The sequence below is a fragment of the Chenopodium album genome, chromosome 13 (genome assembly GCF_948465745.1).
Source record: "Chenopodium album chromosome 13, dcCheAlbu1.1, whole genome shotgun sequence".
Taxonomy (NCBI): Eukaryota; Viridiplantae; Streptophyta; class Magnoliopsida; order Caryophyllales; family Amaranthaceae; genus Chenopodium; species Chenopodium album.
Window position 1 is genome coordinate 4,328,333 of NC_137846.1, and position 19,613 is coordinate 4,347,945.

At 34.8% G+C, this 19,613-nt stretch overlaps 1 protein-coding gene across 1 annotated transcript; it reads left to right on the forward strand.

Annotated features, from left to right (window-relative positions):
- The first annotated feature begins 1,943 nt into the window (after positions 1-1,943).
- LOC145576030 (lon protease homolog 1, mitochondrial-like) lies at positions 1,944-19,613 on the forward strand. Its single transcript, XM_081633817.1, has 20 exons — positions 1,944-2,426; positions 3,645-3,710; positions 4,338-4,502; positions 4,645-4,710; positions 4,951-4,992; positions 5,098-5,220; positions 6,608-6,706; positions 6,842-6,907; positions 7,022-7,108; positions 7,361-7,400; positions 7,701-7,872; positions 10,995-11,119; positions 11,994-12,124; positions 12,250-12,354; positions 12,682-12,795; positions 15,193-15,360; positions 15,700-15,801; positions 15,889-16,128; positions 16,871-17,380; positions 19,060-19,613. Exons 1-20 carry the CDS (start codon positions 2,106-2,108, stop codon positions 19,228-19,230), a joined length of 2,913 nt encoding a protein of 970 aa, XP_081489943.1. The 5' UTR covers positions 1,944-2,105; the 3' UTR covers positions 19,231-19,613.

A 19,613-nucleotide genomic window follows, 5' to 3' on the forward strand; every position in this document is an offset into this window, starting at 1 on the left:
ATACCTTTTTCACAATGAGATCTCTCATTTTGAGGTCCCATAACCATTTTCCTCGTAGTTATTCCCCCCTTCATCTGTTTCTATATCATGAAAAACGTCACTCAACACTTCTTCAAACTTAAAGTCAATAGTTTAATTTGAACAATTCAATATGTAGCACACATGAGTCACCATTAAGATAACAATGGAATGCTCATCAAGCCATCTACATTCAACTTCATCTACACCAAAACAGATGCTAAAGCTCTTCTTAAAGGAGCCTAATGGCTCTTCAATGTGGCATTCATAACATTCAAATTGAAGGTGACACATATTAGTCACCAACTTAATTAAAAAATATTTGAGTAGTCCTTTGGCATATTGAACATATTATCGAATACACTCATTTTGTACTCACTTAGTATTTAGCATATATATCAAGAGCCAAATCGCGAAATAGATAGGATTGCTAATATATGCCACTTAATAACATGGATATTGATGTTTGTAAGTAATAATTTTACTCAGATTACTATTATTTATTTTGATACATTAGAAATTACCACATAAGAATTTTTTTTTTTTTTTACGGAAATTTCACCAAATGCTCTTGAGTTTTTTTTTTTATTCACCAAATACCCATGAAAATTTCCAAATTTACCGTATATCCTCGTATTTAACAAAAATGTCATCAAATACCCAAATGACTAACGGACATTGACTCCGTTAGTCATTAGAGTTAAGTATGCCACGTGGTAACATCTTATTGCTTGTCTTTTTAATTAATTAAATTTTAAAATATTTTTTTTTTTTAAAAAAACCTAACCCACCACGGTCCACAACCTGTCACCGCCACCACCAGCCTACCCCTGCGCCGCCACCACCAACTTGAAGCCCTGCGCCGACAACCCTACCCAGCCGCCCCACACCGGTGACACAACCAGCCACCTTTCTCCCTCGAAAATTCGTTCCCATCTCCCTCGAAAATCCACCACCTTCTCCGTCGAAAATCCCTCCCCTCCCCACCACTGTCGTCCAAACCTCCCACCCTGTACAGGCGAACCCAAACCGCACCTTCTCTTGCCATCTCCATCCCCTAAACCACCTCACCGGAGCCCCAAAATAAATAACCCCCAAAATCAACACCCTAGATTTGATTTTTAGGGTTTTAGGTTGGTGGTTTTTGGCTAAGGTGAGCGGCGACGACGTGAGGGATGGAACCTGGCTGTCGGTGATGGGGTTTCAGGTAAGGTTGGTTGCGAATTTGGGAGTTTGGAATCGGGGATTTCGGGGTGGTTAGTTGCCAGAGAAGGAGTTTCGGGTCAGGTGGCTTGTCGGGAATGTGCGGCGCCGGCGCGGTGGGGAGGCTGGTAGGCTGGCGGTTTAGGGGAGGTGTCTAGGCTGGTGTTTGGTGGTTGACGGAAGGTGGCTGGGTTGGTGTTAGAGGTGGGGTTTTTTTTTTTTTTAAAAAAAAAAATGAATTAATTAAATAATTAAAAAAATAACCTATCAAATGTTGCCACGTGGCAAACTCGTGACATTTGTGTAAAATTTAAGTGTATATGGTGAATTTGAAAATGTTTATGGGTATTTAGTGAATAAAAAAATAACTCAGGGGCATTTGGTGAAATATCCGTTTTTTTAATGATTATTTTTCTTAACATTTGTTTTAGTTCCTTTTTCTTTCTTTTATATTAAGCGTGCGAGTAATACTTTAACTTAGAGTAATGTAAAATTGGATGCTAGAGGTTGTAATTAGTTTATATCTCTCACTTCTTTTCCCCCAAGTTTAACAAATTTGACAGAAATTGATCTACTTTAACATTCAAATTACATCCCATTTTGTCAATATCTTCTCACACAAGACACTAGGGCATTTCCTTTTTTAGAAATCAACGATAAACCACAACAAAAGGGTTTATGGAGGGCTTTTGGACAATAAACAATTTACAATCCTCATTTTTCTTCTTCCTCTCCTTCTACAACGTTCTTCTACATACTCATAATTGATTATCAAACACTCCTCTCACTAACCATTTTGTAATTTGTATAGCTTCAATTCATCTTCAACCTCCCTAAAAACCCTAATTCCAATTTAATCTTACAATTTATTTTTCCACCCCCAAATGTTGAAGGTTCTATCATACTCTTCTCGATTCCAGAATGTTCTCGCATCTCATTCCCGGTCACCCACCATAGCTCGGAGCTGTGCTGAGTCAACTACGCCATTGCTCCGAGTTCTCAACTCGCTTCGCAGTTCCAATTACCCTAAACCGTTTGTATTCCGTGCTCATTTCTGCTCCGATTCTTCATCCTCTGATGGGTCTGACTCGGTTGGTGATGCCGGAGTTGCTGCTAAAGCTGCTGCTGCAGAAGCCGAGGATGCCGATTCTGTTTCTCCGAATGCGATTCTCCCCAGTGTGTTTCGCCCCGACGAGTGCTTCACGGTTTTCTCTCTTTACTCTCCTCATTTTCTAATTTTTGAATTATGGTAATTCCGTAATTGAGTTAATTTGAATGATTTTAGGAAGCTGCTGAATGAGTTTAATTGATCATTGAACAATCGATAATCATGTATGTATGTTTGTTATGTGAAGTGAATTGATGTAAAGATGGTTTGGTGTATGAGAATTTGATAGATTTTAAGCTGCTGTATGTTTAATAGTGCAAAATTTCGGTTGAGTGCATGAAGAAAGCACAATTACATATACTATGTTACAATGTCCGGAACAAGCTGTTACATACATACATTGGCTTAAAAATTGTTTGTGATCGGCTTTTCTGATTTACCCTTTCAAGATCTTAAATGAGGAAGATAATTAGGAGTGATTAAATTGTCCAACAAATAAATCCTAAATGGAAATGGTCTTTTAGTAGAGTTCTTATATATTAGCAATTGCACGGCCTATCCATTAGCAAATTTTTTTCTGTCGAAACCATGTCGTTTTTTTTCTTTTTTTTTTCCATCCTATCATAAATCGTTGCTTCTTGATAGTCGATATAGATGATAAAAAATCAAAAAGCTCATACGATTGGTTTGAGGTTGATACAGTGCCGTTATGACTGAATCACAAATCATGATGTAATTGCAACTGTAACTACTATCTAAAATTGTAGTCTAGAACTCTTAACAGTGTGAATGTTTACCAGTTCCATGTTAGCCATGGAAAGTTCAAATTTCTCATTGAATGCATTTGAAAAGTGTACTTTTTTTTATTATTCCTTTTCTTTTTTCTGATCTTATGTTTTATTTGTATGCCAGGCCTTATTTATTGTAATTCATTATTGCCTCCTACTTGTTTGTGCTGTCAGCTGAGAAATTCAAAAGTATTTTTAAGGCATAGGTTTTTCACACTAAACTTACAAGTTACCTTTTGACCTTCGTATTATTGGAACTAAGTGCTCCTTGAAGAACATCTCTTGCTAACCTTAAAGCATATGATCTGCTATTTTTGTGCGTAGTTTTGTTTTGTATATGGGTGACTCCCTTGAGGTCTCTTTTCTGCATTTCCTTACTAAAATAATGTTAGCTGATATTGCCATGTGATTTGATATTGGAATGTTTGTCTATCCCCCCCCCCCCCCCCCCCCCCACAGCATTTACATGCTCTCTTAACTGTTTTTGCCATTTGTTTGTAAATTGAATGGTGATGCATATCTGGCAGGTTTTAGCATTACCGCTTCCTCATCGTCCACTGTTTCCGGGGTTCTACATGCCAGTCAATGTAAAGGTATAGTGAGCATTTTGGTTGTGATTATTATCTTGCTCTCTTTCGTAAATAGTGTCTCCAAAACTATGATCATGCAGCCCACCAACTTTTCGATAATTTTTGAGCCATAAACGCACAGGTTTTTACTGTTTCGCTGATGAGGTGAGCATTTCACTTTTTTTTTTTCCTTTCATTTCTTTCACCGGGCTTGAATTTTGTCTTCCGAAAGATATTATTGTATGTTCAACAGACGGTCTTGCCAACAGTACTAGTGTTGATTATTCTATACAGCAAGCCATTGGTTGTGGTCTGGCATTTTGACATAAACTTGGAAATGCAAAAGTCATATAGGTGGAATGTGGAAATGAGTAGATTCTTGGTTTGTAGAATTGTAGTCCTTTGTTTGCAGTTTTGCACTGATGATTTGTGAATTCAAGTTTGGTTGTCATAAGTCATGAATGACCATCAATCACTCAAGTAGCTACCTAGATCAAGGGAACAAGTAGCCTTGCAAATTTTTTGAATGTTTTTTTTTTTTTTAAAATTATATTTTTTTTATTGATTACTTCTACTTATCACTCAAAGATGATATATCGACCTTAGCATTTAGCTCCATTGTAGCCTAAGTGGAGCTATATTTTATTCCAGGATCCCAAATTGTTAGCAGCTCTGGCAGAAAGTCAAAGAAGGCAAGCTCCCTATGCTGGTGCCTTTCTTGTCAAAGATGAGCCAGATTCTGACGAGAAGAACATTTATGATCTTAAAGGACAAGAACTTCTAAATAGGCTGCATGAAGTTGGGACATTGGCTCAGGTACCCTAATTTTGAAACCCACCCCCCCCCCCCCCCCCCCACACACACACACACACTTTTTTTTCTTCGTAATATGATCAATATATAATAGAATACTGATCTTTGGCTAATATTTATAATTCTGTTGTGTTTTTCCACAAAGATTTCAAGCATCCAGGGAGAACAAGTTATTCTTATTGGTCATCGCAGACTTCGAATAACAGAGATGGTAAGCTTGATGAAAATAGAAGTGGTACATAATTTATGTGCTTCTGAATTGTCTTCTACTTGTTCTAATGTTGACCTGTAATGAGCCTATGAGGCTGCTGTTTGCATGCTTCTCTAAGTTCTCTTAAATGTTGTTTGGTTCTCAGTATGGATTGCACTCTTTTTGTTATTAATTCCCCATACCAGTGCTGATTCTAGTTAAGGGAAGGGCTTATGATTGATGCTAATGTGTTTGTACCAGGTGAATGAATATCCTCTAACTGTCAAAGTTGATCATCTTAAGGCAAGACTTTTTTTTTCAATGTGTACTTAAATTTCCTTACTATTAAGTGTACATTTTGCTTTCTTAGATTGATGTCTAGCTGTTAGGCCGTTTATCTTGTTGCAGGATTTACCTTATGACAAAGACGATGATGTCATTAAAGCAACATCATTTGAGGTCATATCTACTGTAAGGGATGTCTTGCAAAGAAGTTCACTCTGGAGGGATCATGTCCAAACATACACAAAGGTATTGCTTAACATAGAGCACTAAAAACATGATATACTTACATTCTCTTTGTGGAAGTATGGAAAGCTTGTTCCACAAAACTGTATTTGTTAAGATTAGGCTATAGTGATGTCAGTGAGATTTTATGTGATCTATGTGCTGCTTTTCTTTATTGCCTTAAAGGTGGGGTTCCCTGTTGATTTGTGAAAATTTGCAAATGATAACATTTGTGCCATTTTATATGACTATTTGTAGCTTGCCATTTGTCAATAGGTCTGGCTGCACTGCTGCAGCCTTAGAATTGGACTCGAGGAGCCACAGAATTTAAATTTTTATACTATGTTTGATTGATATTATTGTTTCAAAAGGCATGGCTTTCTGAGTTATTTATAAAAATTGAGCTTAAAATATTTTTAGTGTAATATTTAGAAAAATTCCATCTGTGGTATTCTGGTATATATGTGTCTGAAGATTTTCTGTATACCTTGTATCTGTCATGGCTAAGGAACTAACATTTTCAGATGTAGGGTTAGATCTGTACTAGCATTGATAGAGGTGTGATAATGGATTAAAATTTTCTTTGACCTTTGGAAGAGTCAAATACTGCACAGACCCATAATGCAACCTTCAAAGTTAGTTAGAATATTCAACATTTATATATTCTGATGCTACAAGGTGTTTGTTACAAAGCATTTTATTAGCCGGTTAATTTTTCACATATAATTTATGATTTCGTTTGGATAATGTATGGATACTTCAGAACCATTTACTAGATCTAAATTTCTGGCTCATGAACATGCATTTTGTGTGTTTACTGATCACTTCGCTTACCCTTGACCATGCATCAGAAGGATACAGAACTTGGTCCTTGGGGCCTCTCTGGAGGTGGCCTGTTGCTCACATCTTTGGGGTGTTCTGATGTTTTAGGCCTTTGCCTTTCCAGCATACTTAATAACTTTCATTACTGTTCACCAACCTTATAATTTATGTTACTGTTCAGAGACATGTCTTGAAATTGGGAAACTAATGAAGCTCTGTATGCTTCTTTTTTAAACACATTCATATATTTGGATAGCTACCTTATCTAATAAGTGGCTGTTGCAGATTCTTTTTATTCTCATGTGCAATGCCTTTTGAATTCAGTATAAACTTTATGATGTATTCTTGACCCTTGTTTGTGGATGTAACTCTGGTTATACTCACCTGGATTTACTTATATCTACCACCCCAAATTTCCATGATTTAATTGTTGTCCATTATCCTTTTAGACACGTATTTTGCAGTGACTCCTGTCTTCAAGTTTTTCTTCCTGAAGAATATATTTTTTTTAGCAGTAATCAAAAGCCTTAAACTCCGCTTTTTCTATCATATCCTGATGATGCTTATGCTGTCTATTTTCTCTTTGCAGCATATTGGTGATTTCACCTATCCTAGGCTAGCAGATTTTGGAGCAGCTATATCTGGAGCAAACAAGTTTCAATTACAGCAAGTACTCGAACAGCTAGATGTAAGTGCTGTTGGAGTTAAAAATGACGTAAAATTCTAGGTGCATCACAGATCATGTCTTACAAGTTACAAAGGACATATTTACTAATTTTTTTTCCACTTAATTGAATGTTCATTTTCTGACCTGATAATCCAGGTGCTCAGGCGCTTACAACTAACCTTGGAATTGATGAAGAAAGAAGTGGAAATTAGTAAGATTCAGGTATTTTTCTCAAATTCTTTTGGCAGTTCCTCTTTCTTTCTTTTTATTTTTTTTTTATTTTTTAATTTTTTTTTTATTTTGTGCGGTTTAGTTATCTCTTTTGATCTTATGAAGGAAACCATAGCGAAAGCTATTGAAGAGAAAATCAGCGGTGAGCAACGGCGCTATCTTCTGAATGAGCAACTCAAGGCCATAAAAAAGGTTTCTTATCTTTAATCCCATGCGGTAGAAGTATTTTTTCAAATAATTGTCATATTTGCCCACACGGTGTGGTGCAGTGGTGCGACATCTTTTTTGTAGCCGTCATGATGGCTGTGGTGGTGCTTGGTACATCAGAAGTATTGTTAATTTATCCTTATGCTATATGCTGAAATTAGTGAAATATCTTGTTGCTAAATGATATACTGTGAACTAAAATGCTTAACTTTTGCTCCTCCCTCTCTTTCTATACAGGAGTTGGGACTTGAAACAGATGACAAAACAGCACTTTCTGGTGAGTACTACTAGTGAGTTGTTTCTCATTAATTGCATAGCATTATATGTATTGTAAATTAGTTGGATGCGTATTTGAGTCTAGAATTGCATTTGATCCGTTAGATTGTTAGAAATTTCATTGACATAGTCAATGGCTGAATTTTTGTCTGAGCGGGCTTCATATGGTGCATATCTCTACCAGTGTTGACGCTGCTATTTATTAAGAATATATGACTTTACTGATTGCAAAAGTATTTTTCCATGCATGAACTTTATATTCTGATATTATGTTTCCTGGACCATATTTTCTTTCCTCCAGCGAAGTTCAGGGAAAGGATTGAATCAAGTAAAGATAATATTCCACAACACGTTATGCAAGTTATAGAAGAAGAACTTACAAAGCTCCAACTGCTGGAGGCCAGCTCAAGTGAATTCAATGTTACTCGCAATTATCTTGATTGGTTGACGGCATTGCCTTGGGGAAATTACAGGTTGGTCTCAAAATACAGAGTAATTTGAGTTCTTTCAAAATTATGTCTGCTATAAACTCTGTAAATTAAGCATCCATTTCATATAAAATCTTTCTTATTTTTTTCTTGGTTTCAGTTCTAATATATGAAGGCATGTTACTGTTTTTGTTTTCAAATTAAATTCTTGACCATAACTTAGAGCCAAAGGAAAGGGAGTCCTATAGCTGTTAAATAGAATCTTTTTTGACATCAAGCTCGTAAATATTTTATTTTAAGATTCTAAGTGCAGGCAATTGTTTTTAGTTGAGGTGAAGTCGTAGAAAATCTGTAAGATAAAGATCAGTCAGTTTGCTCTTAACTTTGAATCGTGTATTTAAAAACCATACATAACAATGCTTAAGGTGCTATTATGATCCTTTATGCGAGAATTGATTTGGTGATATAACTTCCATTGCTAAATTTTGTCAAGTGATTAACATGTGTTGTTATAAGGTATCTTGTTTGTTACCTTGATTCCTTGGATGTGAAATGGCAAATAAAGGTATGTTATGTAAAATTATTGACTTAGTTAAGGATTTATGTTGAGACGTGAAAAAATGTGTTCGACTTTTGCTTTTGGAGAGTGATAGCGGATTTTTCTATTATGATTGGACTTCATGATTCTTTCTTCTTTTCATTAAAAATAGTTGATTTCATGGGTGTAAGTTATTTGTGGGTGATATGATATCGTATTGGTAGATAAGACTAGAGTGGGGCTCGATGCTAATTTGGATTAAGGCAAAAGCTACAATCTCAAGGGTTTAGGCTAAGCGGAGTGTCGTCAATTCTAATTGAGAAGGAACTAAAGAAGGCTAGTAACATTAGATAGTAACTATAAATATCTGTCCATAAGTGAGTGTTTTAAGTACCTTGGATTGCTTTTACAAAGAATTGGAAATATTGACTAAGATTTGTTTAATTGTTTAACTCAAATGGAGAGATTAAACCAAGATATTGTGCTATTCTAGTGTACCTCTAAGCTTAAATTTGATTTCATGGGACAACTATTATAGCAGTGTTGTTTTATGTTTTATGGTGGCCAGAACGTTAGGCAATTAGGAATGGTCATATGAAGAGCGGGTATAGCAATGCAAATCGGATAATTGATCAAAATTACTAATTCAAATTTGGTTGGGACAGGTTCCTAATATTTGGAACTGAAATTAGAACCAGTCTAATCGGTTCCAAATTTGTTCTGGTTCATGGCTATATACATAATTGTTATAATTGTTGTAAAAAATACAAATTCTAATATTTCATTTGGTCTATATCCTTTTTAAGCTTCTACCTCTTCCGTGTTTAAATAAGTCAAACGTTTTGGCTTTTTGCACTATCCAATGAATTCAGTATTTCAGTTTGACTAATGTTTGTGATTTATACATAAGAATAAATATAGTGTTGTGGGTACTTGTTGGATTTGTCTTAATGAATAATTTATTAATATTCAATTGTTATAAATTTTACTTATTGATATTATCAGTCAAAATTTTGCATTGACATACGCGTACAAGAGACATGTTTCACTTATTTAAACACAGAGGGAGTAATACTTAAGTTTTTATGTGCATTAAGCTATTGTATTTTTTACGCTCTACTAATGGGTTATTTTGATTTTACTAACTAGATACATTGAACATTGTTTTTTAAGTACATATATATTAATATTCATGTAACTGATATCCAATCGTTTTCGGTTCCAAAAAAATGGGAATTGGTTGCAACCGGTTCTTAATTTCATTACCCGGAATGAAAAGAACCGCCGGATCCAATTTTGGTTTCAAATCCGCCGATTCCTAACTGGTTTCGATTTCGGGTACTTGAAATTTTCACTCACCCTTAGCAGAGATGCAAATTAATTTGAATGTGTCGGAACACCTTAAGGGATATAATTCCAATGGTAGATCTGGACGAAACTTGAAGCTATAAATATTGTGGATGAGAAATGGGAGAATCGATTATGTTGGTTTGGGTTTGGGCATGTGAGACAGTGTGTGTAGATGCACTTATTAGTGGAGTTACTACCTCCGTTACATATTATTTGCAACGATTAGACATTTTTCCTCTCTATTTTATGTCAAATCGTTGCAAATAATATGTAATGGAGGTAGTATATTATTATGAGAACTTAAAAGAAGTCTAGGGAAACCAAAGATGACTAGGATGGAGGGAATTAAGAAGGAAATGATGAAATGGCTATGCAGGAGCATATGGCATAGTCAAAGTGAATGAGGGAACATGATTTTTGTTTTTCGAATCACTGAAGATACAATCTTTGGTAAATACAACTGACTCCATTCTATTTAGATTAAGGCTTTGACATTGTTGTTGGTGGTGGTTATAAGCCACCTCGTTTTTACAACTTGTAAATATCTTTTCCTTTTTGCTTGTTTTGCAATTTATGACTATCATTTTGCGTTAAATATGGAATTAAGAAACCAAAGAATTTTTTATAGGTCTCTCCAAGTTGTTATACTAAAACACACTGCTCCTTCCATGCATTGCTACTCTAAAACATATTCTTGATCCTTTTCGGTTCCTTTATCATTAAGAAAAGTCATTGTGAACAATCACTTACGATTGAGGGCCAAGTGACTTGCAATTGAAAGTTTTAAGACATTCTTATTTAATTAAGCGTTGGAGAGTGGATAGAGAGGACACTACTTTAAAGAGAGTGCATGTGATCATGCCAAATCCTTAACGTTGAGGGGATGGAATTATGTTGTTATAATATTTTAATGGTAGAAGGGCTATCTGTACATAATACTCCCTTCGTCCCATAATATAGTTCATGTTTTCCTATTTTGGAGACCCAAAATGTTGTTCATGTTTCTATTTTTGGATAGTATGTAAAGACCATTATACCCTCACTTTTTTTTTAACTTTATTCATTGTACTTCCTAAATTACCCTTGAATTTTGCACATTCCTTGTACTTTTTTCCACTTTCTCTTTGTAACTTCTACGATTGTACTTTTCACTTTTATTAATGTACTTCATCCACTTATTTCTCATATTTCTTAAATACCGCGAAAAAACACAAACAGGAACTATATATTGGGGCGGAGGGAGTAATAATTTGTTCTTTTACCTTTTGTGTTTGTGCAGTGATGAAAATTTTGATGTTAGTCAAGCACAGAAGATACTAGACGAAGATCACTATGGCTTGTCTGATGTGAAGGAGAGGATATTGGAATTTATTGCTGTTGGAAAGTTGCGGGGAACAGCTCAAGGTTTTCAACTTTTCAAAGATATATTTGCTTTATTTTGTTGTTTCTTGTGTAACTCTAGCATAGGCTCTAATTTAGAAAATTATTCATCATTGTAGCTTAATAGACCCTTTTGTGCCAAATAGGACGAGTTGCCTAGTAGTTGTATATGTGCAGACCTTTCCAAACCTTTTTGTGCCTTTCTAATAGTTTTGATTTGTAGTTGTGTACATGTGGACCTTTCCTGTATGAAGTTTATACTTCCTCTGTTTCTTATTATTTAGTTGCAACAGAGAAATTTCTTGTGTCTCACAAATAGTACTTCTATGTTGCAAATAATACGAAACGGAGGTAGTACTTGAATGTTGATATTAAATGTTGATAAGTTTTGCATTTGCCATATAGGTCTTCAATTACCATTGACCGTTATAGGTCTTCAATTACCATTGACCGTTATGTTGATAAGTTTTGCATTTGCCATATAGGTCTTCAACTGTTATCCGTCTGTCATTTTCAAAAAAACTCTTATTGCTATAGCTCATCTGCAGAATATGGTATATTGAGCAGACTCCTCTCTCGCAATGGTTGCCCTATTTTCTTTTTAAAAAATCCGAGCATGATGTATATTTACTATTGTAAAATTCTTTGAGATTGTTTTACATTGTGAAATAATAATAATAATAATAATAATAATAATAATAATAATAATTATTATTATTATTATTATTATGTGGTGACTAATGATAGTCAATAGTGGTCAAAACTTTACCTTGGGGAGCTAATCTATTGAATCAATCAATGGCAGTTATATTGCTATGAGGTGACTAATTGTGTAGAACAGTTGTCAAAGTTTTTCCTAGAAGAGTATACATATTGAATAAAGATGTTTTTGTATCAGGGAAAATTGTTTGCCTATCTGGCCCACCTGGAGTGGGGAAAACTAGCATTGGTCGTTCCATAGCGCGTGCCTTGAATCGCAAGTTTTATCGTTTTTCAGTTGGAGGACTATCCGACGTTGCGGAGATTAAGGTACAGTTTGGATAGTGCTGTTATGAACTTCTTAATTTTTAATTCCCCCCCCCCCCCCCCCCAACCCCATAATAAAGAGGAATGGATAGAACAACAGTGATGCATTACTATGTGATTGTGCGCAGGGTCATCGTCGGACTTATATTGGGGCTATGCCTGGAAAGATGGTGCAGTGTTTAAAAAGTGTAGGAACAGCTAATCCTCTTGTGTTAATCGATGAAATTGACAAGGTATACTTTCTTCATATCACTATATGTACTCTACTCTCCATATTTTCCATGCTACATATGGAAAACATGTGCCTATAAGACCAGGATTCTTATTGTGTCTCAATTTCATGATGTTTTCTTTGCTCTATTCCTTTTCTAGGGAAGGGTTGATTTTAGGGTTTTTGTTTTTTTCCTAGTGATTATTATTGAATGTGACAAAGGGAATTTCACTGAAGGATGTATACTGGTGCTCTTCTAAATAATGAGCTCTACACCTGTCCATGTGGAATGTGAATTTAATCGTACTTAAATTTCATGAGAAGCTCAATTGCTCATCCTTCAATGCAGTTGGGTAGAGGACATGCTGGTGATCCAGCTAGTGCTATGTTGGAGCTTCTTGATCCTGAACAAAATGCAAATTTTCTGGATCACTACCTTGATGTTCCAATTGATTTGTCAAAGGTTAGTTCCTTCAGCTTTCAAATTTCAAATTTTAAAGATGTCACCAATGAACATTATTTGACCCCCAGGGTTGACATGTTAATTTTGGGTTACTCTTTTTTTTTTTTTTAATGCATTTTTTTGGCTCTTCAATTTCTGTGTGACTTCTTAGCAACATTCTTTGTTAATATGCTTTTCGGTGACAAATTTTTGGCTCTTTTTAGTGGTACTGGGATAGATTGTATTTTAAAAGTTGATTTTTGAACATTATAACCTATACATGGTTATAAGGACTTGATTTAGTTATTTGTATGTGGTTAGGGTGTTTTTCTTGCTTCATTTTGACCCTATATCATGTTATGCTTCCCAGATTTTTGTGATCAATTTTTGGAATTTTTGCTACTGAGTTTGGTATTGTTGGCCACCTTGCCTAATGAGCCTTGGTCCTCTAGCTGTTATAATTATTTTACAATCCATATTTTGGAGCAAGCCACAACAGTAATGGTAGCTTCATTGCCCAAATTTATGTGAAAAAGGTTCATGTCCAGGGTATAACAAGGGGGGTCAGATGCTCACACACTTACCTGTTGTCCGTATGATTGAACTGAAGAAGCCTTTAACAGTAGATCAATCAATCAATCAATCAAAAATTAGAAGCCTTTAACAGTAGATATTTGACTATATTCAGAATGCTGATATTTTATGTTACCAAAAATTAAAAAGAAAAGGGCAGATGTTATAATAAGCTTATCCCCTTTTTTAAAATAATAATAATAATAGTTATTCCATTATGGAGTATATTTTAAAGTCAGAAAGTAGTGAAATTTTCAGCTCCATGAAATAGACATCATCTTCTGTTACAAGCTTATGGAGAATATAGGTTTTTGGCCTTGTTTAACTATTAGTAGATAACTGAGTAATTGTTTTACTTCCTTCGTTTTTTCTTAGTTGCTACACTTTTATTTTCACGGTCTCCTAGACAGTTTTTTAAGAGGAGAGCGATAGAGAGAAAAATAAGATGGATCCATGTGGGTAAGAGAGAGATAAAGAGAAAAGAATGTCAAAATGAAAAGTTTTGCAACTAATTAAAAATTTCCAAAATAGGAAAGTGTAGCAACTAAAAAGAAACGGAGAAAGTAGTTGGTTTGACTAGTTTATAAAATTAGTTTTATTTTTGTGTGAAGTGATTTTACCCGGTTTACTGAATTGTCTTTAATACTACTTTTGCTTTTCACTAAAATCTTATATCATATAAGGGCTTGTGTACATTTTACCAAGTTATGTCTTTAGTACTCCCTCGCTTTTGTTTTGTTCTTCCTATATTCCTCTTTAAAATTTCAAAAAGAATTTTTTATTAATACTTCCATTTTTTTTAATTGCACCATTTGTGATATCATGCTTGCCCATGCATTACTTTGACAATTAATATCTTTAATCACTTTAATAAAAATTATAACATCAAGACAAATCTAACTAGATCCCATATGACTATGATGTCAAAGGCTATTGTGTGAATAGTGTAAAGATCCAAATGGTGCAATTAACAAAAATGGAGGAAGTAGCATTATTTTGTTGGAAATAACCATATATATATATATATATATATATATATATATATATATATAGAGAGAGAGAGAGAGAGAGAGAGAGAGAGAGAGAGAGAGAGAGAACCAAGTTATAATGAGAACAAAGGCTAAAATAACTAGGAACTAATCTAGGCCCTTAGATCATGTTAATCGGACGGCTCACATGTTTTCCGTGTCATTAATGGCATTTTTGTAACATTTTAACATTATAAAGTAGTTTTCAGTTTCATTTCTCAAAAGTAAATGAAAAATTAGTTAAAGTAAATGAAATTAGTCTTAAAGCAAATGAAATTGTCTTAAAAGTTAAAAAACTGGAAAATGTGAGCCATTAGATGGAGTGCGATCAATGGCTGAGATTAGTTCCTAGTTTCTATTATTCACCTTGGTTCTCACCTGATCTCAATTCTATATATATATATATATATATATACACAAGAAAATGGAGGGAGCAAGGAAGTACTACTTATTAATTTAAATATCAATTCCAAGAGAATAACTGAAATAATGTTTTATGTATATTTCCTTTAGCATTTATCAAAATCAAACTAATAATTTAAAAATGCTACCCATTCAAAGTATAACTTATCCACTAGTTCTCAGCTCCTGCTTTAGTTGGGATGGTTTATACCCCCATATTGGATGATTAATTACTCTTGGCTCCTGCTTTAATTGGGATGGTTTATAACCCCATATTGGATGATTAATTACTCTTGACTCCTGCTTTAACTGGGATGGTTTTTACCCCCATATTGAATGATTAATTATCTAGGCATATTCTTCAGTCTAATATATTTTTCCTGTTTCATCTACCTTTATGAATTTTTATTTTCAGGTTTTGTTTGTCTGCACAGCTAATGTGATCGAAAATATTCCCACCCCTCTTTTGGACCGAATGGAAGTAATTTCGATTGCAGGTTATATTACTGATGAGAAATTGCGCATTGCACGTGACTATTTGGAAAAGACCACCCGTGAAGCATGTGGCATCAAGCCCGAACAGGTAGTGAACTATGGTAGTGAACTAATGAATATCATAGTTTGCTCAGTCTTCTTCTGAATCTTGTGCTAATGTGCTATTAGTTTGCAAATAGAAAATACTCCTGTCTGAAATAATAATGGTCACTTGTACTATTTTCTAATTGGTGTTATAAGTTGTCACTTTTACTAGAATAGTAATCGTTTATGAATGGACTTTTCATGATGGACAAAATTTGGAAGTGACTCGGCTATTAAAAGTATTTGTGAAATCTTGACATATCCTTAAAAATTGAGATAATGTGAGGCCTAATTTGTTACTTATGCCTCATCTGTCTTAACAAAATTGACTCCATTATTACAGGTTGAGCTCACTGATCTAGCCCTTCTTTCTCTGATTGAGAATTACTGTAGGGAAGCTGGGGTCCGCAACCTTCAGAAACAAATTGAAAAAATATACCGCAAGGTAACGCATTAGTTGAATTTCTTGATATTAACAGAAATAAACATCACCATATATTTTATGCTTACTTGAAGTCACTTCACATTTCAGATTGCTTTACAACTTGTGAGGCTAGGAGCTTCAAATGAGTCCTCATCACTTGCTTCTGATGCTTCTAAAGCTGATTGTATTGCTGACTCAAGTGAAACTACAGTTCAGGAAGAAAACCAAAGTAAAGCTGAAACAGAAGCGAGAAGCCATGAGGATAAGTCTGATGAGACCAGCTCAGATAATGTAGATTTTGAACAGGAGCACCCCCAAAGATGTAGTGATTTACTTGATGGCTCAAAGGTATACTGTGATCTTTGAGTTCTGTTTGGATCTATGGCAAATGGAATGATTGGTGAACTTCTCTACAAATTCCTCCTCCACTAACAAACATAAGATCAAATCTCTTGTGGAACTTCACCTTTCCTGTCATCTTATATGCCCTTTCCTTCTTAAGATTCTTTAAAGAAGTATCTTATTTTGTTTTCATTCTTCAATTTTTGAAGGCAGACATCAACTGCTAAATAGAAGGAATGCATTTGAAAAGCTTCGATAGAAAAAAACAAGCATTAAAGTGCAGGCTCTAATATGAGAAGTTTAATCCTCAATTCAAAGAATTTTTTTGAGAATTTCCTCTGTTTATAACTCCCACACTGAAATCACCTCCACACCCCACCAAACTTGGTGTTTTTTTACTATTTGACATGGGGCGTGTCATCGTCTTCATTCATGTATTCTCTGATGTTATGCATGTTTCCATCAAGAACTTGGTTGGGTTTATGTCTTTTAATTTAGCTTTCTCTAAAATAAAAGGTGTCAAGTGGCTGCTGGATTTTGTATCAACAATTGACTTTATGTTTTCCCTAATCTTCTGAATGGTTGTCTGCTGTATGGATATTTGCTTCGGGACTTGCGTAGGTGGACCTATTTGTAAAATCTCTGAACCCTTAGACTTTGTTGCCAAACGAGAAGAAGCGGAGAAGGATTAAGTTATAAAAAATATGTGTAAAACCTGTCATTGATTTGTGTTCTTTTTCTCTGGTAGGATACAACTGAAATTGATAAAGCCGAGGAACCGGAGGAGATAGAGAAGGTGGTGGTCGATCAATCAAACCTATCTGATTTTGTTGGGAAACCTGTATTTCATGCAGAGCGAATCTATGATCAGACCCCTGTTGGAGTGGTGATGGGTCTAGCCTGGACTGCAATGGGAGGATCAACTCTCTACATAGAGACAACCCATGTTGAGCAAGGAGAAGGAAAAGGGGCTCTTAATCTGACTGGACAACTTGGGGATGTCATGAAGGAAAGTGCACAAATTGCCCTCACAGTTGCCCGGGCAATACTGCTGGAGAAGGAGTTAAATAGAAACTTCTTTGCTGATTCCAAGGTTCATCTCCATGTTCCAGCTGGTGCCACACCCAAGGACGGACCCAGTGCTGGGTGCACTATGATTACTTCACTGCTCTCTCTCGCGATGAAGAAACCTGTTAAAAAGGACTTGGCAATGACTGGGGAGGTAACACTTACTGGGAAGATTCTTCCAATTGGCGGGGTAAGTTGAAACAGTAGGAATTTTTTTTTTCTTGTGGAAATGTTGTCTTGGTTTTTCTGAACCAGGAGCAGAGCACATAGGCTTTTCTTGTTTCTTTGATGACCTGCCAAAGGCTGTACAAGATAAATTTAACAGGAACAGCTTGGATTGGTGTACAAGTCTAAAGTTAATGCACGGATAAATTAAGTCTAAAGCTTTAGACTTAATTTGTCTAGACTTGTACACATTATTTGATCCTGTACCCCAATCAGTTACTTCTTTGAATAGGTGTACAAGTCTAAAGTTAATGCACGGATAAATTTAACAGAAACAAGATAAAGAAGCTTTCAAAGTCTAAAGTTTGAATAGGTGTACAAGTTCAAATACTTTCAGATGAATTTTTCAAATATGGGTTAAAATTCACTAGTAAAAATAAGTCTACAAGTTCAAAGTGTAAGGTAAATAAAATCAGATAAGCTCAAAGTAAGGTTAGGCATTAGGTTTGATTTTTTGTGTGTTTAAGTCTTAGGTTTTGATTTTTTTTTTTTCATTAGGTGGGTAAATAATAAATAAATAAAAATAATAAAGAAGTGGAAATCACACAATTATATTTAATTTTGAATTTGGTGTTGTGAATTAAGTTTTTGATAAAATGATGATTGCATAATATGCACTCCCTCCGTTCCTAAAAGTTTGACTCACTTTGCAGTTGCATGGTCTCCAATGAATATCTTTGACCATAACTATAACTTCGGTTATTTATAAGTAAAACTTTTAAAAAGTTGATATTTGAAAAATTTATCATAAGGGGAATCTAATAAGAACAAACTTGTTAATTTATTTTGATTGTATAAATCATAAAATGTGGTCAAAGTTTCATAAAATGTGGTCAAAGTTATTTTATTTTGACCACATGAATAGCAAGTGAGTCGAACTTTCATGAACGGAGGTAGTATTTTGTTATTGGCTCCTTTTTTTTTATTTTTTTATTTTTATTTTTAATTATGTATTGGTGCATTAACCGATATATTGAGGTTAGGCATGCTTTTAGATTTGAGATGCCATAGTATATTGATATATTGAGGAAAACCAGGATATTGATGTTGCGTTGGTTGATGGAGGCTAGTTGATTCAATGGAATTTCCGGACTTGAGACATCTGACTGTGCATTGTTTATTGTGGTTTAAATTTGGTAGTCCAGAGTCTTCAGACATGATACTTTGGCTATTTAAAAGTACTGAACTTGTTGGATGACATTGATATGTTGACACTTTTTTTTGGTTCTGTGATGGAGTCCGAAGAAAATTCTGTCAAATAATATGCATTTTTTATTTTGGAAGTTAGTTCACCATATTTAATAATTCAGACATATGTACTTAAGTATTGGGCTTTTTCAGATACATCTGATGATATCTTGAAGTTTACTGTCCTTTTACTTTCCATGGATCATACTTAGTATCTATTTCCCCTTAAAATTGTCATGCATAATTGAACATGGCTATGGTGAGGACTTGGAGAGACGGATGAAGAGACGCTTGGACCTGTAATTGGCATTTAGGATGTTTACTTCATACTTATTTGCAGTCAGGGTTTAATTGTTTGCTTTGCTGTTGCAGTTGTCTTAACTTATCTTTTATTGTAAAATTCACATGTTCATCATCTATCCGAAGTCCCTGAATATGTTGATTATGTAAAATCAGGTAAAGGAGAAGACCATAGCAGCTAAGAGAAGTGGCGTGAAGACCATAATCTTTCCTGCTGCCAACAGAAGAGACTTTGATGAGCTTTCCTTGAATGTGAAAGAAGGCCTAGACGTCCACTTTGTTGAGGATTACCGTGAAATATATGATTTGGCATTTAGTGAGGATTAAGAAGTTTTCAGTCTCCACCTCAAGCTACCTTGATCTGATTGTTGAGGATGATTTATAATTCCACTTTCAAAAGTTTTCAGTTGCAGCCGAAGGGGGAAAGGAAGATGGAAAGGGGGATGACAAATTTCTTGTCACTCGATCTAGGGATTTTCAACTTTTTGTTCTAGTAACAATTTTCGTTAGCATTTCGATACTACTACAGCTCAAGCGATAGTCATCATTCTTTTATAACAGTATACTGTAGAATCTGTAGAGTATAATTTTTTGTCAGAAGTACAAGGGAAGAGTTCGAATGAACAACAGGTTTCCCATTCATTTATTATGATTAGCTTGACATTCTATATTTAACTCTGTAAAGTGCTTGGGGTTACCTTCATGGTGAA

Bases quoted from the DNA above. Each gene is read 5' to 3' on its own strand.
- LOC145576030 (XM_081633817.1), top strand. From the start codon at position 2,106: ATGTTGAAGGTTCTATCATACTCTTCTCGATTCCAGAATGTTCTCGCA. The intron at 15,802-15,888 runs GTAACGCATTAG...TTCACATTTCAG, and splicing joins TTGAAAAAATATACCGCAAG to ATTGCTTTACAACTTGTGAG. The intron at 16,129-16,870 runs GTATACTGTGAT...TTTCTCTGGTAG, and splicing joins ATTTACTTGATGGCTCAAAG to GATACAACTGAAATTGATAA.